General features: G+C 46.6%; 1 protein-coding gene across 1 annotated transcript in view; it reads left to right on the top strand.

Moving 5' to 3' along the window:
- Positions 1-24,242, top strand: part of cd109 (CD109 molecule) — a 490,209-nt gene that overhangs the window by 373,612 nt on the left and 92,355 nt on the right. The window contains exons 19-21 of the mRNA XM_069930693.1: positions 4,929-5,046; positions 17,893-18,006; positions 23,466-23,681. Coding sequence (XP_069786794.1) covers positions 4,929-5,046; positions 17,893-18,006; positions 23,466-23,681 — 448 coding nt within the window. The remainder of the gene's footprint in view (positions 1-4,928; positions 5,047-17,892; positions 18,007-23,465; positions 23,682-24,242) is intronic.

The following is a 24,242-nucleotide window of genomic DNA, read 5'->3' as shown; positions in this document are numbered from 1 at the left end:
TGTGAAAACAGTCAAAAATCACAAAGAGAAATTTTAAGGAAGTTGGGGGAGAGATACTGTACAAACAATAAAAGCAAGGGTGGGCTATATCTTTGGAGCATAGATGGCCTTTGGAAGACTACACAAAAGAGTCTGGAAAAACAACCAACTGAAAAACCTCACAAAGATTAGCGTATACAGAGCCGTTGCCATACCCACACTCCTGTTCGGCTCCGAATCATGGGTCCTCTACCGGCACCACCTACGGCTCCTAGAACGCTTCCACCAGCGTTGTCTCCGCTCCATCCTCAACATCCATTGGAGCGCTTACACCCCTAACGTCGAAGTACTCGAGATGGCAGAGGTCGACAGCATCGAGTCCACGCTGCTGAAGATCCAGCTGCGCTGGATGGGTCACGTCTCCAGAATGGAGGACCATCGCCTTCCCAAGATCGTGTTATATGGCGAGCTCTCCACTGGCCACCGTGACAGAGGTGCACCAAAGAAAAGGTACAAGGACTGCCTAAAGAAATCTCTTGGTGCCTGCCACATTGACCACCGCCAGTGGGCTGATAACGCCTCAAACCGTGCATCTTGGCGCCTCACAGTTTGGCGGGCAGCAACCTCCTTTGAAGAAGACCGCAGAGCCCACCTCACTGACAAAAGGCAAAGGAGGAAAAACCCAACACCCAACCCCAACCAACCAATTTTCCCTTGCAACCGCTGCAATCGTGTCTGCCTGTCCTGCATCGGACTTGTCAGCCACAAACGAGCCTGCAGCTGACGTGGACTTTTTACCCCCTCCATAAATCTTCGTCCGCGAAGCCAAGCCAAAGAAAGAAAAAAAGATGGCTGAGAGGAGATTTAATGGAGGTCTAAAAGATTACGAGAGGCATAGATAGGGTGGACAGCCAGCACCTGTTTCCCAGGGCAGGATCAGCAAACACCAGAGGACATCTGTACAAAGTGAAGGGAGGGAAGTTTAAGGGAGATGTCAGGGGTAAGTTTTTTTTTAAACACAGAGAGTTATGGGGGCCTGGAATGCCTTGCCGGGATGGTGGTGGAAGCTGGAACATCAGGGACATTTAAGAGACTCTTTTATTAAATTATATTTTATTTAATTTTTAAGAAAGAATACCTATATACATACACACACACACATATATATATATATATATAAACACATACATAACCTACACACACGTATACTATATATATATATATATATATATATATATATAATAACACACACACACATACATATACACAAACACACATATATATACACACACAGATCTTTGGCTTGGCTTCGCAGACGAAGATTTATGGAGGGGTAATGTCCACGTCAGCTGCAGGCTCGTTTGTGGCTGACAAGTCCGATGCGGGACAGGCAGACACAGTTGCAGTGGTTGCAAGGGAAAATTGGTGGGTTGGGGTTGGGTGTTGGGTTTTTCCTCCTTTGTCTTTTGTCAGTGAAGTGGGCTCTGCGGTCTTCTTCAAAGGAGGTTGCTGCCCGCCGAACTGTGAGGTGCCAAGATGCACGGTTGGAGCCGAGATCAGCCCACTGGCGGTGGTCAATGTGGCAGGCACCAAGAGATTTCTTTAAGCAGTCCTTGTACCTCTTCTTTGCTGCACCTCTGTCTCGGTGGCCAGTGGAGAGCTCGCCATAGAACACGATCTTGGGAAGGCGATGGTCCTCCATTCTGGAGACGTGACCCACCCAGCGCAGTTGGATCTTCAGCAGCGTGGATTCGATGCTGTCGGTCTCTGCCATCTCGAGTACTTTGATGTTAGGGATGAAGTCGCTTCACCTTAACTCACATGACAACAAGTGCAGGTGGCATTTAAGTGACTCTTAGGTGCAAGGATGAAAGAAAAGTAGAGGGTGACGGGGTACGGAGGGTTTAGTACTTTTTAAAGAATATATGGGTTGGCTCAACGTCGAGGGTCTGTTCTGTGGTGTTTCTATGCTCTATCAAAGTTCAAATTTAATGTCAGAGTACGTACGTGACATCACATACAGCCCTGAGATCCTTTTACCTGCGGGCCAGGCAGAATTTCTCATTACCTGTAAACTGTTTACAAAAGAAAAAAAAGGAAACAAACTGCAAATTTGGAAAAGTAAATATTCTGTAATAAATAAGGAGCAAGGTAGGGGTCCTTCAATAGGTCCTTGATGGTTGTTGAGGAGTCCAGAGTTGGAGGGGTGACAACTACTCCTGAACCTGGTGGTGCGAACCTTGTGGCCCCTATACTGATGGCAGCAGCGGGAACAGAGCTGGGTGGTGAGGGTCCTTGAGGATTGCTACTACCCAGCAGCATTCCCCATAGATGGTCTCGATGCTCTATGTTGGGATATGACCTGCTGCTGGGGTTCTAATGCAGTACACAGAAGTGCTCAGCAAGTCACACAGCATCCATTGGAAAGCAGCGGGCAGTTAACAGAGAGCGATGAGTGGTGGTGGCTCAACATAAGCAAACAGTGGGGTTATGGGGGTTGAAGGAGGGAAGGGTTAGATTGATTGTGGGGTAGGTTATTATGGGCCAAAAGGCCTGTGCTGTTCTACGATCAGGACACATCACTTTATGGTGGAAACTTGGAGCATCATCTGCAGGGGGGGGGCAGTGGAGTCTGGAGAACGGTCAGAGTTTGAAGACCAACATGGATGGGATTTACATTGGGGAAGGAGATCAAGGCAGAAGGGAGGGGGGTGGGGGGTACAAGTCAAGTAAAATGGGGGTGAAGTGTCAACTTGATGTCTGAAAGAAGCACAACAAATGAGTCAGGATATGAAATAATAAGACAAGATATAAAATCAGGAGTAGCCGTCCAGCTGCTTATTCCTGCTCGACTGTTCACTGGGTCAAGGGCCTGAGCTTCTACCTGAGTATTACATTATTCTGTGTACCCAGATCCTTAACTGTTCTTCCTGTTCCATGAGATAGATTTTTCTATGTGCATCCAAGGCCAAGATTTCCATTCGTATCCTTGATCTTGGACTCTTACTCTAAGAGTAAGACCTCAATCAACTGGAATGAAGCAACGATTCAAGAATAGTACCAATGCTTCCACTTTTTTAGAGGACAAAGGAAGTTTGGCATCACCCCCCCCACCCCCCTCCCCCTCCCGCTTCTACAGGACCATCGTCGAAAGCACACTCCCTGGGGGACGGGAGCTGCTCCGCTCAAGGTCGGGAGAAGCTGCAGAAGGTGGTGAATGTGGCGCTAAACATCACGGTTGGCGTAGTGGTGAGCGCAGCGCCAGCGATTGGGGCTGGGATGCGGATCCTGCGCCGCCTGCGAGGAGTTTGCAGATTCTCCCCGGGTCTGCGTGGGTTTCCCCCGGGGGCTCCGGTTTCCTCCCACCATTCGAAACTTAATGGGAGTGTAGATTAATGGGTTGTAAATTGGGCGGCGCAAATTTGTGGGCCAACATGGCCTGTTTACCACGCTGTATATCTAAAGTTAAAAAAAAATTAAAATTTCTCTCCCTTCCATGGACTCCATCTGCATCTCCCGCTGCCTGGGAAAGACAGCCAACACTCTGAAGGACCCATCACATCCCTCCATCCATTGGGAGAAGGCTCAAGGGTGATAGCATACTCCAACAGACTTAAAGACAGTTTCTTCCCTGCAGCCATCAGGCTCCTGGATGAACCCCTCAGCTGTGTTCTCACGCTACCCTGGCTCAGTGCTAATTAATCTGTTTTTTATTGTAACCAATGTTGTTCTCTATTATAAAGCGGCGACACTCGGTGAAGAGTTTGAGAAAACTCGGTTATGTCACTGAAGACTCTCAAAAATATCTACAGGTGTACCGTGGAGAGCATTCTAGCCGGTTGCATCACTGGATGGTACGGAGGCGCCAACATTCAGGGCAAGAAAAAACTCCAGAGGGTTGTTAACTCGGCCTGCGACATCACAGGCACCAGACTTCACTCCATGAGGTGGGGTCTTAAGAAAGCAGCCTCTACCCTCAAGGACCCCCACCACCCAGGCCATGCATTCTACTACCATCAGAAAAAAAGTACAGGAGCCTGAAAACAAGTCCTCAGTGGCACAAGGACGACTTCCTCCCCACTGCCATCAGATTCCTGAATGACCGATGAACCAAAGACACTGCCTCACTTTGACTTTTTCTTGCACGCTGTTAATATTTCTTGTTGTGAGGTGGTTTATGTGAATGTTTGCCCTGTGACGCTGCTGCAAGACACCAAATTTTGTGACTTGTTCATGACCATAAATTCTGTTTCTACTGTATTTAGCTTGATCCACACTGGTAGTGACTCCAAAGGCTGAGGGAGGAACCATAGGCTTTAATACACATTAGATTTCAGCGGGCTCCATGTGCTTGAATGAATGGAAGGGGGCAGAGAGGTTGACTTTTATGGCCAGGTCACGGGGGAGGGGTTATAGAGGCTGGAATCATCCTTGGACCAGCCACTTATACACAGAGCAGCACAGAACAGTAAATACATTTCACCACCCAGCTGTTAGAATCGACCTTTAAGAACAGTGGTTTTCAAACTCCCCACCCCAAACTCGCATTCCACTTTAAGTAATCCCTGTGCCATTGGTGCTCTGTGATTAGTAAAGGATTGCTTAAGGTGGGATGTGGGTGGAAAGAAAAAGTTTGAAAACCGCTGTTTTAATCGTCCCTCATTGACTCGTTATGTGCACGGTTTCAGTACTCCAAAGGAATTGGGCCAATGACCACTTTTCCCAAGCAAAATATTTCAGTAACAGTTGGGTCTAGAGCAAGGTTCTCAACCTTGCCTTCCCACCCACATCCCACCTTCAGCAATCCTTTACTAATCACAGAGGGATCACTGAAGGTGGAATGTAAGTTCGGGGGGGCAGTTTGAAAACCATTGTTTTGGAATGAATTGGAAAAGGGTAAAATCTGATAAATAGACGTCAACTTATTCCTGCACTGTTTTCTTTTGTAGTCCAAGTTCAGAGGTTAGCATCCAGAAGACCGTCCCCGATTCTCTCACCACCTGGATTGCCAGTGCGTTCGCAATTTCCAAAAGCCGTGGCCTTCAGCTGGCGTTGACACCTGCTCAGGTGAGTGTCTGAAACCTTCCACAGGTGAAGCAATCAGTCAGGTAGCCCGATATTCCAGTTTGGTTGATCGAGCAGGATCTAACAGCAAGAAGAGTTTGCTGGGAGGAAAGTCTACAGATGCTGTGATTTTAGTGCATTACACAAACGTGGGTACTTGAGAAAGAAACAAAGGACTTTGAGACCTTCAGTAAGGATGGGTGGAGTGTGGGGAGATTTGTGTGTTCAAGTTCAAGTTGAGTATCGTCCGATTGTACGTCTACAATGCAGCGAAGCAGCATCTCACCAGACTGTGGTGCACGTACCAAAGCAGACAATGCACGGTGTCTGGATAATAATCACATAAATAATCAAACTAAGTACAGTACAGAAATGCAGTGTATTGGGCCAGCACGTTTAACGTAACACTGTAACAGCTTCAGTGATCAGGACTGGTGTTCAAATCCAGCACTGTCTGTAAGGAGTTTGTACGTTCTCCTCATGTCTGCATGGGTTTCCTCCGGGAGCTCCAGTTTCCTCCCACCCTTCAAAACGTACAGGGGTTGTAAGTTGATCAGGTGTAAGTGGGTGGCACGGGCTCGTGGGCTGAAATGGCCTGTTACCGTGCTGTATTTCTAAATTTAAAATTTAATTTTAATATTTGTGGTGATGTCATGGTTACAGGCTACTGTTTGACAGTGAGACTGACATAAAATAATAGTCCTCTAATCCTGGCAATGCCCGGGTGAAGCTCCTCTGCACTCTCTCCAGCACAACCACACCCTTTCTGCTGTGTGACAACTCGGACCTGCACACTTTCCTCCATGTGTGGTCTCAACAGGGTCCATATGACCCCTTGGGGGCCACAGGACCTTTAATAGGGCCCACGGATTGATTGAAACCATAAAATATTTTTTGGGAGGAGAGAAGTACAGAACAAGCCAACAAGTTGGCGACACAGGGAAGGGGGCCCATGAACTTTGAGCAGAGTCCGAAGGGGGCCATAGCCAAAAAAAAAAGGTTGAGAATGTCAGGACCAGAATGACAGTATAACATTTGTATTACTGTGCCCAGTCTATGAAGGTAAACACAGTACGTGCCTTTTTCACCATCCTCTCTGCCTGTGCTTTGAGTTTCAGCGAGCTATCATCCTGGACTCCAATATTCCTCTGTTCATCAACATTCCTCTTATCCTACCCCGATTTGACTTCCCAAAAGGCTTCACCTTGCACTTTGCTGGATTAAGTTCTATCTGCCATTGCTCTGCCGACATCTTCTGTTGGATAAGACAACTTTTCTTGCTATCCACAATAGCAACACAGATTCAATTTATTATCATATACAGTCAGCGAGAGAGAGAAGCAAAAGAGAGCCTCCCCAGAGTCTCGGAGTCATATACGGACTCACAGATTATACCCCCTACGTTCACATCCAACTGATTAGTATCCTTCATGAACAGTAAGTAATCCTGGTAGAACCATAGAACACTACAGCACAGAAAAAGGCCCTTCAGCCTATCTAGTCTGTGCTGAACTATTATTTTGCCTTGTCCCACTGACCTGCACCCAGACCTTTTACCGTCTACATCCTACCTTGCTTTATCCTCCCAAATTGTAGCACTTGTCCACAATAAATTCCATCTGCCATTTTGCCATCCAGATTTCCTACTGGTTCAGATCGCACTGCAAGCTTTGAAAGCCTTCCCCACTGTCCAGCAGTAGATGTTGATGGAGTCCATGGAGGGGAGGGAGGTTTGGGTAATCTTCTGAGTCGCATTCACCACCTTCCCTAGCTACTTCTGACCTTGAGCAGAGCAGCTCCTATCCCACACTGTGATGTATCCAGCAAATCTGCTCTTGATGGAGCCTCTGTAGAAGTTGTTGAGGAACGATACATAGATCATGTAAAATGAGGACAGGCAAGGACTGATGGGGTGAAACGTGAAGTCAAGAGGAACTGTATCCTTGTTGAGTTTGGAGGGACGGGGCATTTGAAGGCAGACCTTGACCTCGAAATGTGGGAGAGGGCACTATTGACCACAGTAGAAAGGAAGCCATGGTCCATTTAAAAGAGCATTCAGATGTATTGCGAGTAGTTGGATCATAGAAAAACTACAGCACAATACAGGCTCTTCGGCCCACAGAGTTGTGCAGTACATGTCCCTACCTTAGAAATTACTAGGCTTACCCATAGTCCTCTATTGTTCTAAGCTCCATGCACCTATCCAAAAGTCTTTGAAGACCCTGTCATGATAATGAATATGTATGAGATGTACCGGAAGTCACGTGGTATGAGAGAGAGATAAGAACACAAGCAAGAGAACAAAGGAAACGGGAGAATAAAGCCACTAAGACGTTTACCTGATAAAACTTGTGTTTAATGTTTTATTAACTTCACATTTCGGGCCACAAATGTGACAGTGGCGACGAGGATGAAAGAAGCTTGAAGAAAATTAAAGACTAAACAAGATTACAGAGGATTACAGAGAACTTCAAGGTGATAAGAATTTTCTCTTTGTCTCAGTACTTTTGGGGCTGGAATATTTCCTCATGGCTGGGGCAAACTTTCTAACACATAGTGGAATTGATCATTTTGACCCAACGGGTGATGCAAGCACTGTAAGTGTGAGGTGGAAGGCATGGCTGGAAGAATTTGAATCCTACGCCGACAGTCGTGGCCTATTTCTAGATACCGGTACAGTTGAACAAAAAGCGCAGAGAAGGGCGTTACTTCTTTTCACTGCAGGACCCTCAGTTTGGGAAACATTTAAGACACTTTTGAATACTGGAAGAAAGGATGAGTACCGGAAAGCGGTAGATGCATTAAATGCACACTATGTAGTGACGCCGAATGCTACATTTCAACGCCATTTGTTTCGGAGAACGAGACAAGAAGATGGCCAGACAATTGCTCAGTACGTGACGAGACTACGCCAGCTAGCTGTTGGATGCAAATACATGCCAGCTGATTTGGACAACCAATTATTGGATCAAGTCATACAGCACTGTAGATCAGATAAACTCAGAAGACGTCTACTGGAAAGAGGGAGTGAGTTGGAACTCACCGATGCTTTAACCATTGCTGCTGCATTAGAGGCTGTTGAAGGGCAATTTCATACCATGACCCTGAAAGACAACTCAAGCCAGCAAATTAAGAGGCTCTCACATCGCCATAACCAGCCAAGATATATGTCGACACGGGACGTGGAGTGTTATCGATGTGGAAACCGAGGTCACTTTGGAAAAGACCCATATTGCCCGGCCAAAGGCAAAGTTTGCAGAAAGTGTGGAGGTAAGGACCACTTTGCAAAGAAGTGCAAAAGCAAGTCCAATGCAGACCAGAAGAGGAAGAGTACAACTTCCAAAGGCAAAGCCTGGGGGAAAGGAAAGTATCCTGGAAAGAAAGATACCATTCGCCAGATAGACGGTGACGATGATGATACCCAGGAGGAACAGAGTTGTTACCAATTTACGTTGAATGAAGTACATCATGAGAAGGTCCCAGTGATCATTGGTGGAGTGACAGTGCAGGTCATTGTAGACTCAGGCAGTGACAGTAATGTGATTGATCGACATTTATGGGAGAAGTTGAAAAGGAAAAAGATCATCTGTACCTCAAAGAAGTGTTCCAAGAAACTGTATCCATACACAGCAACCAAGCCATTGCAGACCATTGGATGTTTTACTGCAACTGTTGAAGCTGGAGATAAGTACACCGAAGCAGAGTTTATGGTCATAGAAGAGAGGGGAGAACCATTGCTGAGTAGAAGCACAGCGCAAGACCTGGCAATACTTCATATTGGAGCTTGTGTCAATTCAATTCAGTCATACGAGGATATGAAGCAAGAATTCCCCGCAGTCTTCCAAGGAGTAGGAAAGCTGAAAGGTTGACAATTGAAGCTAGCGGTAGATGAAACGGTCAAACCCAAAGCACAACCAATGCGCCGAACTCCATTTGGACTTTGTGGGAAAGTTGAAGCCAAAATTAAAGAATTGATCGAACAAGACATTATTGAACCTGTGGAACATTCAACACAATGGGTCAGCCCAGTAGTGATTGTGCCCAAACCAAAGGGTGACATAAGACTATGTGTTGACATGAGAATGGCCAATGAAGCTATAATTAGAGAACGACACCCTATACCAACGGTGGAGGAAATACTTCAAGAACTAACTACCAGCAAGGTATTCTCAAAAATTGATTTAAAATGGGGCTATCATCAATTAGAGCTGGATCCAGGTTCCCGAGATGTGACAACATTTGTGACTCACTGTGGATTGTATCGTTACAAGAGACTATCATTTGGAATTAATGCAGCTTCGGAGATCTACCAGTATGAAATCCATCGAGTGATTCAAGGCATTCCTGGAGTTGCCAACATTTCTGACAACATCATAGTCCATGCACCAACGAAGGAAGAGCATGATAAACGGTTGAGGCGTGTACTATCTAGACTACAGGAAGCAGGCCTTACCGTGAATGGAAACAAGTGCCAGTTCGGTGTGTCAGAAATGGACTTCGTGGGACACAGACTTACACGGGAAGGACTAAACCCTGCAGAGGCCAAGGTGAAAGCTATTGCAGAGGCACGTGCACCTCAGAACGCAACAGAGGTGAGGAGTTTCCTGGGATTGGTCAATTTCTGTGCAAAGTTCATTCCTAATTTCGCTACAGTGGCAGAACCACTAAGGAAACTAACCAGGAAAGGTGTACCATTTCATTTTGGATCTTAGCAGAAGAAAGCGTTCACAGCGCTGAAGCAAAGCCTGACAGATACAAAAACTCTTGGATATTACGATCCGGCGGCATCAACCAAAGTCATAGCGGATGCCAGCCCGGTTGGTTTAGGAGCCGTGTTGGTCCAGATGCATGATGGACGACCAAGAATCATTGCCTATGCCAGCAGATCGTTATCAGATGTGGAAAGAAGATACTCTCAGACAGAGAAAGAAGCACTCGGACTTGTATGGGCCTGTGAGAGGTTCCATGCTTATTTATACGGCATTGAATTTGAACTCTTCACAGATCATAAGCCATTAGAGGTGATCTATGCACCTAGATCCAAACCATGTGCCAGAATAGAGAGATGGGTACTCAGACTACAACCCTACAAATATAAAGTAATCCACATAGCAGGGAAAGCAAACATTGCAGATCCGCTGTCCAGATTGGTGAAGGATGGAGGTCCACAATCCAAATCAGAATTGGGAACAGAAACAGAGAGCTTTGTACGCTTCATAGCTATTCAGTCGACACCGAAAGCTGTGACTACGAAGGAAGTCGAGAGAGAATCCGAACGTGATCCAGAACTCATGGAAGTAAGAGAATGCATACAGAGTGGACAATGGGACAAGTGTACTCACAAGGCTTACATTCCCATTAGAGACGAACTTTGTTGCATCGGACAGTGTGTATTAAGAGGTTGCAGATTGGTGATACCGCAAGGATTGAGACCGAAGATCGTATCCTTAGCGCATGAAGGACACCTAGGTATTGTTGGTACCAAGCAAAACCTCAGGACCAAGGTATGGTGGCCAGGTTGTGATAAAGACGCAGAGAAATTTGTTAAAACTTGTCACGGATGTCAAATCACAAGTAGGAGTAATCCGCCAGAACCGATCCGGAGTACGCAACTTCCGACAGGACCATGGATCGATGTAGCTGTTGATTTTCTTGGACCTTTACCGACGGGTGAATCAATTATGGTAGTGATAGATTACTACAGCAGATACTATGAGTACATGGTGTTGAAGTCCACAACCACTGAAAAAACAATACAAGCATTAGCAGAGATATTCGCAAGATATGGATTACCTGTTACATTATACTTTGACAATGGTCCACAATTCATTTCAGAGACATTTACGGAATACATGAGGACCACAGGTATCCACCATCATAAAGTAACTCCGAAATGGCCGCAAGTCAACGGAGAAGTAGAGAGACAAAATCAGTCCATTGAAAAAACGATTGAGGATTGCACATGCTGAAGGACAAAATTGGCGAGAAGCATTGCTATCTTATGTGGCTGTCTATCGAGCAACACCTCATGCAACCACTGGAAAAAGTCCTGCAGAAGCATTTTTTGGGAGAAAAATCCGCACAAAAATGCCAGAAATAAAGGAAATCCGAGACGACCAGGAGATGAGGGACCACGATGCTGAAAAGAAAGGTGCAGCAAAGCTGTACACAGATTCGAAACGTGGAGCCAAGTACTCAGACATCATGCCAGGAGATAATGTTCTAGTGAGGCATGAAACTGGTGGTAAGCTAGACACACTTTATTACCATCAACCCTATACTGTCGTATCCAGAAGTGGCAGTATGGTGACAGTCAAGTCTCCGACTGGAATCCTGTATAAGAGAAATGTCTCAGGTGTAAAAATGTACCAGTCCAGAGATACATCGAACGAAGAGGTTGAAAGGCCAATACGAGATGCTGAAACTGAGAGACCTGATGATGTTCCAGAGGCAGTTACCAGCACTCCTGATGAAGTGACTAGAGCGCCAGAAACACTCGAAGCCGTGGCGAGCAGTATTTCCGACGCCGAGAGTGAACAACCGAGAAGCGACGACAATATCGCAGGCAGGCCGAAACGAAACCAGAAAGCGCCCAAACGATACGAAGACTTTGTGCCATAGTTTTAATAAGAACTTTGGGACAGTATTTTAATCTTATATCATAAAGTGCATGTATGAGTGCTGTAGGAAGTAAATTGTATGTAGTTGTTATAGTATTACCATTAGTTACGATGTTTGTAAGTTTCCGAGGGATATTGGTAAGTGAAGGTAAAGTTTATTTCTGATTAAAGGAGGGATGTCATGATAATGAATATGTATGAGATATACCGGAAGTCACGTGGTATGAGAGAGAGATAAGAACACAAGCAAGAGAACAAAGGAAATGGGAGAATAAAGCCACTAAGAAGTTTACCTGATAAAACTTGTGTTTAATGTTTTATTAACTTCATATTTCGGGCCACAAATGTGACATACCCTATTGTATCCGTCTCCCTCATCGTTGCCAGCAGCCCATTCCACCAACCACCACTCTCTGCATCTCCTCTGTACCTACTCCCCAGTACCTTAAACCTTTGTCCTCTTGTGGCAACCATTTCAGCCCTGGGAGAAAGCCTCTACGCGATCTATTCCTCCCAACATTTTACACAACTTGATCAGGTCACCTCTCATCCTCTGTCTCTCCAAGGAGAATAGATCGAGTTCACTCAACTTGTTTTCGTTAGTCATGCTCCCTAAACCAGGCCACATCCTTGTAAATCTCCTCTGCACCCTTCCACATCCTTCTGGTAGTGAGGTGACCCGAACTGAGCACAGTATCCAAGTGGGGTCTGACCAGAGTCCTATACAGCTGCAGTATTACCTCTCGACTTCTAAATTCAATTCCACGATGAATGAAGACCTATAAACCGTACATCTTCTTAACCACGGAGCCAACCTGCGCAGCTGCTTTGAGCATCCCATGGACTCGGACTCCAAGATCCCTCTGCGGCGATGATGTAGAAATAGGGAGAAAGGTATTGCATCCTTCGAGGAGATAGGGTGGGAGGAAGAGGAAAAGGTAAATCTTGACCGGGGCAGAACTGGATCTTCTTGCAGCTTCCTCAACTTGCAGTCTGCCCTTTGTTTATATTTAGAGGTACAGCTCGGTAATAGGCCCTTCCAGCCCATGCCACCCAATTAGCCTAATGACCCGGTACGTGTTTGGAACATGGAAGGAAACCCACACAGGTCACCGGGAGAATGTGCACACTCCTTACAGACTGTGATTTGGATTCGATCCCGGGTCGCTGGCGCTGTAATAACGTTGCCCTAACCACGAAGCTGACTGCGCCACTTTACTTGAAAGACCCTGTGGTCTCTCATAGAATACAGGAGAGAGAGATTTCTGTCAATCTTTGGGCTACGATGGAGCAGTCATGTAGATCGGATGAAAGACCAATGTCTGCCGAAGCAACTCCTCTACTCCCACCTTAAAGAAGGCTAACGTAAAAGAGGCGGACAACAGAAAAGGCGTCTTAAAAGCCAACGTGAAGAAATGTAACATTGACATCAACATTTGGGAAGCCAATGTCAAGGACAGGAAACTCTGTCGAACCATCATCCGAGAAGGAACAGCAACTTTCGAAGTCAACAGATATGCAGAACCTTGAAGAAAAGGGAAGTAAATGGAAAGAGAGGACAGCAACATCCAAAGCCCGATCTGCCATCTGGAACGGCTGGTCCTGAATACAGAAGAACTTTAAAAGCCAAGTTTGGACTCATAAGCCTCCTGGGAGCCCATATATAGATCAACGGAATGAAGGCCACCATCCTCAACCTCGACGTCAGGTTTACCTGATTGGGATGTAATATTTAACTGTGGCCACCAGATGGCCCCAGGATCAAGCTGATGGAGGGAAATGTTGGGGAACCAAGTCAAGTCATGAAGCCTAAAATTCAAGTCTGCAGACGCTGTCATTGGAGTTAAAACACAGAATCTAGCACTATTCAGTGGCCCACCCCTCTTGTTCTTCGTCATTCGGACCCCTGCTGTTTGACTCCCTAGGTGTTACAGCTGTAGCACGGGGAGCAAGTAGAGACATAACTCTGGGCCACTACTCCTGTGCAATCTCCAGGGATCCCGCACTGCTGAAAGGGGCTGCCAATCACCCAACGGTACTATCCCAGAACCTGCAGGAAGAACGGGTGCATCCTTTGCTCTGCTGCATCGGTGTTGTTCATGGATCCTCCTGGTTGTAACTTGGCTGTTGCATTTCCCCCTTTTATTTGTGTAAGAGACGAATATAAGAATTAGGAGCAGGGGTCGGCCATCCCGTCCGTCGAGCCTGCTCCGCCATTCACCTTATTTATGGTTGATCTGATGATTGGCTCATCTCCACCTCCCATAACCCTTATGTGGTGGAACGTGATACTGCAGGCATGACCTCGCTGGGCTGGGCAGGATGGGCTGCCTTTCCCCTCCCTGTAGCTCCTCCCCGTAAGATCCCCTAATAAAGGCTGAAGTCCTAGTCTCCTCCCTCATACCTGCCTTGGACGTGAGCCAGCCACGTGTAGAGGCATGCCAAGGTTTTCTGATCAATGAAGCCTTTGATTGCTTGGTTTGTGTCTGCGAATGGGCATCGATCGTGCCACACCTTAATTCCCCCACTACGTAAAAATCTATTCAACCTTGTCTTAAATCTATTTACTGAGGTCACCTCCACTGCTTCCATGGGCAGCAAATTCCACAGATTCACCACCCTCTGGGAAAAGCAGTTCCTCCTCATCTCTGTCCTAAATTTACTCCCCTGGATTTTGAGGTCTGGTCTCCCCCACCAATAGAAACAACTCGCCTACCTCTATCTTATGAATGGCTTTCATAATTTCATATATTTCTATAAGACCCCCTCCCATTTTTCTAAATTCCAGCGAGATCAGTCCCAGATGACTAAATCTTTCCTCATAGGCTAATACCTACATCTCTGGAATCAACCTGGTGAACCTCTTCTGCTTCACCTCCAAAGCCAGGACATCCTGCCTCAAGTAAGGAGACCAGAACTGCATGCAGTGCTCCAGAAGCCATCTCACCAGGACTCTGTACAATTCCATTGTGACTTCCCTGCTCTTAAATTCAATCCCAACAGCAGTGAAGGCCAACGTACCATTTGCCGTCTTAGTAAACCTGCCTGCTCCCACAAACCAACCTTTTGCGATTCATGCACATGCACTCCCAAGTCGTTCTGCATGTCAGCATGCTGCAATCACTTGCCATTTCAATAATATTCTGATCTTCCATTCTTCCTTCCAAAGATGATCACCTCACATTTGCCTACATTGTACTCCATCTTCCAGGCCCTTGCCCATTCTCTTAACCTATCGACATCTCTCGGCAGACTCTCTGCATCCTCCGTACAATTTGCTTTTCCACTCAATTTAGTGCCATCACCAAGCATAGATACGCCACACTCTGTCCCCTCTTCCAGATCTTTTATATATACCATGAACAGTTTCAGGCCCAGCACCGAGCCCTACAGCCCCCGCACACCACCGATTGGCAGCCAGAAAAATATCCCTGCTCCCCAACTCTCTGCTTCCTTTTGGTTGACCAATCCTGCATCCAATCTAATTCATTACCCACAATTCCATGCATTGTTATCTTCTGTATGTCTTTTATGCAGCACCCATATCAAGCGCCTTCTGGAAATTCAGGTAAACAACGTCCACCTGCTCCCCTCTATCTTCCTCTATCCTCAAATGACACCAATACATTTGTCAAACAGGACCTACCTTTGCTGAATACAGGCTGTGTCTGCCTGATGGAGCCATTTTGCTCCAGATGCCTAGCAATTCCTTCTTTAATAAAAGCTTCAAGCTTTTTCCCATCTGCAGGTATTAAACCAACTGGCCTATAGTTCCCTGCCTCTTGCCTACATCCTTTTTTTGAATTGTGACGAGGCATTCACCATCTCCCAATCCACGAGGAGCTGCCCAGAGTCCAGAGAATTTTGGTTAATCATCACGAAAGCCTCGCTTATAACTTCTGCCATGTCTTTCAGTACCCTGGGATGAATTACTCAGAACCAGGGGATTTATCCCTCTTTGGACCCTCAAGTTTTCTGAGTACGACCTCCTTAATGATAGCAATTACATCCAGATCTTCTCCTCCCATCACACCCGTAACATCTGTCTTTGGCAAGTTCGGCGTGTCCTCCACGGTGCGCATAGAATTAGAAGGGGGTTAAGTTAAGCTAATAGTAATAAGTTAAAATTTGATTCTGTTTTTGTGTTTAAAGAAAATTAAAAGCAACTTTTGTTTAAGTAACCATTTGTCTTGGTGAATTTCTATTGCTGCTGGGTTTTGGGGTCCTCTGGGCCCGTAACAAATGCTATCAACAAAGCAGAAAAATTCTTCAGATCTCTCGGTGTTTAGAGATACATTGGAAGGAAGATGAATTAATATTATAGCATTTAACAAAACAATCCACAGAGGATTATTTATGACCTATAGTGGATTATTGTAAAAGCACAGTGGGCATAAGGACACTTTATCTGAATGCCTGTAGCATCCAATACAAGGTCAGTGAACTTGTGGCACACATCAGTACAAGGGGGTATGATTTTAGAGGGCCATTACAGAAATGTGGTTGCAGGATGGAGAGGACTGGGAATTAAATATCCAACGACATCAGGTAATAAGGAAGAGCAGGCAAGAAGGTAAGGGAGTTGGGGTGTGCTCTTAGTTGAGGATGAGGTCAGGGCAATAGTGAGAGACAATGTAAGGTATAAGGGAGCAAAATGTTGAGTCGATTTCAGTAGAGATTAAGAATGTTAAAGGGCGGGGGGGGGGGGTGGAATTCTATAGGCAATCCAATAATCACATTACAGTGAAGCAGGCAGTGAACCAAGAAATATTGGGTGGGTCAGGTTGGTCTTGAGGAGGATTTCATAGAATGTGTAGGGGATGGTTTACTTGAAGAGCCTGTAACTGAACCTACAAGGGCGCATGCTGTCTTGGACCTAGTCCACGACAGGTGAAATTGGCGAGGGATCCTCTTGGAAAGAGTGGTCACAGTATGATTGAGCTTCTCATGCAAGTGGAGGGTGCAATGGCTCGGTCAAAAACCAGTAGGCAATGCCAAAAAAAAAGGGAAACTGCAAGGGAATGAGAGGGGAGTTGGTGAGGATAGATTGGGAACGCAGGTGATATGGAGAGACAATTGGGAAACTGTGGGGTACCTTCAAAGAGATTTTTCGCAATGCTCAACAAAAGAATATTCCGGTTAAAAGCAAGGACAGTAAGGGTGGAGGCAGTCAGCCTTGGATAACAGGATTGCCAAAGCCACCACTGCCTTTTGGGAGACTCCATGAGAATGTCTGGGACCGGAGAGGACTCAGCCTTACCACCAAGCTGAAGGTCTACTGTGCAGTGGTCCTTACCACCCTCCTTTACACCAGTAAGACCTGGACTGTCTACAGCAGACACGCCAAACAGCTGAACCACTTTCACCTGAGCTGTTTCCGCAGACTCCTCCACGTCAGGTGGCAGGATTTCCCCGACACGGAAATCCTGGAAGGAGCTGGGCTCTGCAGCGTCTGCACCCTTTTGCTGAAAGCCCAAGCCAGGTGGACTGGACACGTGGTCAAAACGCCAGATAGCTGATTGCCTACGCAGAGTAGGAGTGGCAAACACCAGAAGATATCTGTATAAAATAAAGGGTCACCATAAGAGATAGGAGAAATAGGCCATTCAGCCCATCAAGTCCACCCCACTACTCAAACATGAGCTGATCCATTTTCCCACTCAGCCCCACTGCCTGGACTTTTCCCCATAACCTTTGATGCCCTGGTTAATTAAGAACTTGCCAATCTCTGCCCTAAATACACTCAATGACCCAGCATCCAAAACTGCTTGCGGCAACAAATTCCACAGATTCACCATTCTGAAGAAATTCCTCCATGTCTCTGTTCTAAGCGAACATCCTTCAACCCTGAAGTTGTACCCTCTTGTCCTAGGCTCTCCCACCGTGGGAAACAACCTTTCTACATCTACTTTGTAACGTTTAGGGGAGACGTCAGGGATAGGATTTTGTTTTTTACCCAGAGTCTTGTGGGGGCCTGGAATGCCTCGCCAGGAATTGGTGGCAGATGCTGAAACATTAGGGCATTTAAAAGACTCTTAGACAGACACATGGAATAAAGAAAAATAAAGGGTTATGAGGCAGGGAGGGTTTAATTTGTTGAGCAGGTTTATCTAGGTTGTCATAATGTTCCATATTCTAGTTCCAAAATGAAACAGATTATTGACGGTTATTGTGAACTGTGCTTCAGATGAATGTAGATAACAATGTCTCTGCATTTTCTGATTAACAGTTGGAGGTCTTCAAGTCTTTCTTTTTGAAATTACACCTCCCATACTCTGTGACAAGAGGTGAACAATTAATCCTGGAAATAAGCATCTTCAACTACCTGGAGCGGACCCTGGAGGTAACGTGTTACCAGATTTCAGATTCAAGATTCTGTTCATGGACATGTCCATGAAAATACACAATAAAACCTTCTCCTGTGCCTGCCCACAGTAAGGGGTACCACTTTCAAGAGAAGGATGTGAAACTAAAAAGATTTCCCCCTGGAGAGTCAAGTGTCTCTGGATGCCGCCATCTACTGCACTCCTGTCATCTCTGTACCCACACGGCCTCCTGTGCAGCCTGGTAGTGAACCCGAGCTTCAGGCGTCTGAGTCTCCCTCCTCGGCCCTCAATGTGATCGGAGCCCTTCAGAATCCCTGCTTGTTGTCGGCATCCACGGCTGCCAACCTCATCGTTTCCCATCACCACACTGCTCGTTTCCACCTTCTACCCAAGATACACAAACCCAACCATCCAGGTAGACTCATTTGCCACTCTGAACTAGTTTCATCTTACTTTGACTTATCTTTTCTCCCTTGGTCCAATCCCTCCCTACTTCATACCTCACATGCCCTTTCTTCACTGACTTCAGATTCCCCAAACTGGACCGCCTCATCTTTACGATTGATGTCCAGTCCCTTTATATCTCGATACCCCATACAGAAGGTCATAAAGCACTTTGCTTCTTTCTGGACCAGAGATCTAACCAGTCACCCTCTCCCACCACTCTCCTCCACCTTGTCCTCACTCTAAATAATTAAGCCTCGTGGCACCCTCAACGATCCCAGTCCCGATAACCAGTTCCCACGAGCCATTCTCGAGCAGCCAGAGGCCTGAAATGAGTCCTTTGACTGTCAAGACGTGCGCTGGTCCATTGGTGTGGTTTCCCCCTATGGAGCCCTCTCCCAAACGTCATGGTCTAAGCGGTGAGATGTTCTCTGTTCTGGGTCCCTGCAACGGTCCGCTGCTTCCTTGGAGCCCACACCCCTTGAGGTCCGTGGGCACTGCCCTTGGGCACAGACCTCAATGAATATGTTGGTACTGCAATGAAATGATTAGATCTTTCTGATGCCCAGCACATTGTTAAAGATGCTTCCGAACACTGAGATTATATTGGATTTGTAGCCACCCAGTAAATGCCCAGAAATGCCCACTGCACTGAAGGATGTTAACACTTTCAAAGCAGTTGATAATGTAGCAAGTTTATCGCCATATGCAGCGCACAATGTATAAATGCTCCAAAATTCTCACTTGCTGCAATAAACAGGTACTTTGCAAAAATAAACTAAAAGAAACAACTACAAGAATACTCTTAATTGAATTAAAAAAGAGGTAAAAAGATAGATAGGTACCAAATGTTTACAATGTAAAATGTAAAAAAACTTTGCAACAGTGCAGACAGTCCTTTTGTGCTGTCGGAGCAGACCTTGATTAGTGTAACAAGGGGAAGGTCAAGTGCCTGATAACTTTTGGGCAGAAACTGTTCTTGTCCCTGGAGGTGCCGGTCTTCAGGTGTCTTTACCTTCTGCCTGAAGGCAGTAGTGAGAAGAGGTTGTGACCAGGGTGATGGGGCTCCTTTATGTTGTTGGCTGCCTTCTTGGGGCGGCACCTCACATGGACGTCGGCAGTGGATGGGAGGGCGGAGCCTGCGATGGACCTGGCCATGTTTGCTCCCTTCACCAGCCTTCTCTTTTCCCGGGCAGTCGAATTCCCTAACCAAGCTGGGATGCAACCAGTCTGTCGAAGTTTGTCGATGAACCCCTCAGGTGTTCAGACATGATTTACCAGACTTGATACCCAAAATGGAGGGTTCAAATCCAGTGAAGTTCAGAAAACGGAGAATGGGTGATTGAAACTAATAAGATCCTGAGGGGCGAGACTGTAGTGAAAACACAGAAACTCTGGAGGAACTCAACTGGTCTCATAGCGTCCGTAGGAAGGAAAGATATATTACCAACATTTGGACCTGAGCCCTTCTTCAAGGTATGAGTGATCCTGAGGGGATTTGATAAGGTGGATGTGGAGAGGATTCTTCCTCTTCAGGCAGAATCCTGAATAAGGGGACACTTGGATGAAAATAAAGGGTTGTCCATCCATTTGAGGCCAAATTCTTTCAACCGTCAACCTTTGGAGTTCTCAAAACACGGTGCAAGCAAAACATGCTCAAGTGGAGGTGGATGGAAATGATCAGCAAGTGGGTGAAAGGTTACAGGGTTAGGCAAGGATGTGGAGTGGATTTCCCTACACAGGGTTAATTTGGAATCTGTGCATCCGTTCCCAATCCAGCACTCACTTGGGGATGTTGGTGGGGGATGGGGGGGGTGGGTGAGTTTAAGAAGGAGCTGCAGTGACTTTGGAATACTGATCAGCCAGAATCTGCACACACAAGGTCTTCTGGGGAATGCAATGTAACAAAGTTTAATGGAACACAAATCAATTCTGTCCTCAGTGTCTCAATAATAACAGGAAGTTAAGGGTATTCCCATCAGCATTAAGCCACCAAGCCTGATTCATGTTGAGCTGTGGTGTTGGTGCCAGACCAATTATCCAGCCGTCTGACCAGATAATCTGGGGCACATTGGTTCAACAGCTGGGAATGGATTGATCATCTCAGTAACCACATAACTATCAGTTTCAGCGCTAGGGTTGGAATCCCACGCTATCTGTAAGGAGTTTGTATGTTGTCCCTATGTCTGCATAGGTTTCCTCCGAGGGCTCCGGTTTCCACTCACCCTCCATGATCTACAGGGGGTTGTAGGTCAATTGGGCGACACGGGCTCGTGGGCCGAAAGGGCCATGCTACCACGCTGTGTATCTACATTTAAATTTAAAATTTTTGGAGGTTTATAAATTGCTGGTTCACCAATTTTCCCTAAGTTGTCTGACGTGCATGTGAATCCACGGTGTCCTTGCTAGGCATCTCAACACTGTAAAGTTTAGCCTTAAGGGCTGTAGTGCTCGTCGAAAGAACCAAAGACTTGTTGATCCAAACCAAGGCTTTTATTAGCAAAAGACAGGAGCTCTTCACAGGTGGCCGACCAGTCCGGGATGATCCGACCTGGCTAGGGACACAACCCTTTAAGGCCCAGACAGTAGGCGTGGCTTAGCTCTCAGCCAATCGCTGTAAGCGATTGTAACTATATACACTATGTGCATTGGTGATAGATCTGTACTATCGCAAGGGCAAAGAAACTGTGAGGGGAGAGGGAAGGGGAACAAGAGGGAAAGGGGCCAGAATTACTGCAAGGGCCACACTGACGGCTGATGTGATTACCATGTGCTGTACACTGTGGTCCGGAGAAAGGCTGTTTCATCGGTTGGTAGATGATCGTGCATTGAATACTTGACTGTCTTCTTCTTTGGCTTGGCTTCGCGGACGAAGATTTATGGAGGGGTAAATGTCCACGTCAGCTGCAGGCTCGTTTGTGGCTGACAAGTCCGATGCGGGACAGGCAGACACAGTTGCAGCGGTTGCAGGGGAAAATTGGTTGGTTGGGGTTGGGTGTTGGGTTTTTCCTCCTTTGTCTTTTGTCAGTGAGGTGGGCTCTGCGGTCTTCAAGGAGGTTGCTGCCCGCCGAACTGTGAGGCGCCAAGATGCACGGTTTGAGGCGATATCAGCCCACTGGCAGTGGTCAATGTGGCAGGCACCAAGAGATTTCTTTAGGCAGTCCTTGTACCTCTTCTTTGGTGCACCTCTGACACAATGGCCAGTGGAGAGCTCGCCATATAACACGATCTTGGGGAGGCGATGGTCCTCCGTTCTGGAGACGTGACCTACCCAGCGCAGTTGGATCTTCAACAGCGTGGATTTGATGCTGTCGGCCTCTGCCATCTCGAGTACTTCGACGTTAGGGATGAAGTCGCTCCAATGAATGTTGAGGATGGAGCGGAGACAACGCTGGTGGAAGCGTTCTAGGAGCCGCAGGTGATGCCGGTAGAGGACCTATGATTCGGAGCTGAACAGGAGTGTGGGTATGACAACGGCTCTGTATACGCTTATCTTTGTGAGGTTTTTCAGTTGGTTGTTTTTCCAGACACTTTTGTGTAGTCTTCCAAAGGCGCTCTTTGCCTTGGCGAGTCTGTTGTCTATCTCGTACAGCTGGGAAATATCCCGTGTTTCCTTCAGATAATTTCAGATAATTGGAGCCTTAAATGGGATAGTGGATTGGGATAAGTGGGAGTGGATGGGTGAAAATCGAACACAGACTATCATAGCTTTAGCCCACAATGTTGTGCCAACCTATATCAACCTCCTCCACACAGAAAGATGCCGTGTGCAGGGTGGAAGGGGTCCTCAATGATTTTACGTGCCCTCTTCAGACAGTGATCCTGGTAGATCACGTCAGGGTTGTGGGGGAGGGGGAAAAGGAGACCCCAGTGATCCTCTCTGCCATCCATTTCACAGCAGCAATGGTACCCCACTGTGAGGCAGTCGGCCAGGACGCTCTCGGTAGATCTCCCGTCGTAACTTGCCCGCTTCAGTCTTCTTAGGAAGTGCAGTCGCTGTTGTGCCTTCCTGACAAGTGAGGAGGTGTTGAGTGTCCAGTTGGGATGTTGGTGGCCACTTTCACTCTCTTGAACCTTCCCCTCTGGAGGAGGGAGTGTGGTCAGGGGTGAGGCAGGTTTGTCAGCGCAGTCCCTGGTCCCTGACAAGCAACGTTCCAGCTCCCTAACCCTCCTCAGAACCCAGGTATAGGATTTTGCTTTGATCAATCTTCCTGCCGCTAAGTGGTGAGACTTAAGGTATTATGATGGAGAAACTTTGACTGAAATAGTTGGAGTGATGGAAGCAGATGTAGATAACAGTGTTTTAGAGGCTTCTCGACAGACACATGACTTTAATGACATTATAAAATGTAAAGATGCATCGAAATTCTTACTTGCTGCAGATACTTTGTAAAAGAAAAGGACTATATTAGAATGCACAAATTGAATTTAGACAAACAGCACAGTAACAGGCCCTTCCGGCCCACAGGCCCTTGCTGGCCCTCTATGTTTTGAACGGTGTAAGGAAAGAGGAGCCCCTGGAGGAATCTCAAGCAGACGTGGTGAGAAAGTACAAACTCCTCACAGAGTGCGCGGGATGAGAACCCGAGTCACTGGCGCTGCAATAGCATTGCGCTAACTGGTAATTTAACTGTGCCGCCCCTTTTAAATTACAAAAAGACAAGGATTAATAAATATTCAGAGATCTCTAAATGCTGAAAATGTGATTTGCAATAGTGCAGGCAGTCCTTTCGTGGTGTCTGATTAGTGTAATGAGGGGAGGTCAAGAGCCTGATAGCTATTGGGAAGAAATTGGAAGAGCGGGGTACACGTCCTGTGTAAGCAGCAGAGTTCAAGTTTAATTTGGGATCATGTCAGCACAGACATCGTGGGCCATAGGGCCTGGAGCAGTCCGTGTCCTCCATCAGGATGCGAGTTCAAAGTCCGAACTGTGCGTCCGGTGAACTTGGGCTGACTTGAGTGAAAGATTCGGTAGGTTGGGAGACGCCGGTCTGTCAGCTGGATAAAGGCGCCTTTCCTTTTCACTGCCCAGGTTAATGTGACGGTGGAGCTGGGCACCTTCTTCGAGCTCACGGCTGTGCCGAACAGGAACGCTTCGCCAAGCAGCCAGAGCGGCCTTGTCAGGAGCCAGGAGTCCCATGTCTTTCACTTTCCTCTAACTCCAAAGGCTCTCGGAAGGGTTCCCGTCACAGCGAAGGCCACATCTGCAGTTGCATCTGACGCAGTCACCAGGCACATTTTAGTGAAGGTAAGGTTTGCTTTTGGCTCCACGCCTTTCGGAGTGAAAGTGCACATATGAATCAGATGAAGAGGTTCTTAAGAATGCTCACATACATGTAGTCTAGATAAGGTGAAACAAGAAAGTCTGCATGCACTGGGGTCGATTGCAGTTGTTCCAAGCTCAGAGGACCCCAAAACCCAGCAGGGATAGATATTCACCAAGACAAATGGTTACTTAAACAAAAGTTGCTTTTAATTATCTTTAAACATGAAAACAGAATCACACTTTAACTTATCACTATTAACTTAACCCCCTTCTAATTCTTAGCGCACGTGCCTGTCATGTGTGTATAAGTTCAGAAAAGTTCTTTGATTCACAGTCCAATCTCACTTCTCACTCCTCCAAGTTCACTGGTTGCAGGCATTTCTTATACTGTGCACAGAATTTAACATTTATGAAGTTCACCAGGCTTTGGTGCTCAAAATGTAAATGGTTACCACTCAGGAAAGTTCTTGAAAGTTCTTCCTAATTGGGCCTAATGGTTCTGCCGGCCCTGAGAATATATAACATGGCAAATGTTTCAACATA

The sequence above is a fragment of the Narcine bancroftii genome, chromosome 4 (assembly GCF_036971445.1).
Source record: "Narcine bancroftii isolate sNarBan1 chromosome 4, sNarBan1.hap1, whole genome shotgun sequence".
Classification (NCBI taxonomy): domain Eukaryota; kingdom Metazoa; phylum Chordata; class Chondrichthyes; order Torpediniformes; family Narcinidae; genus Narcine; species Narcine bancroftii.
Note: the sequence above shows the minus strand (reverse complement) of the source record. Positions and strands in the feature narration are given on the sequence as shown.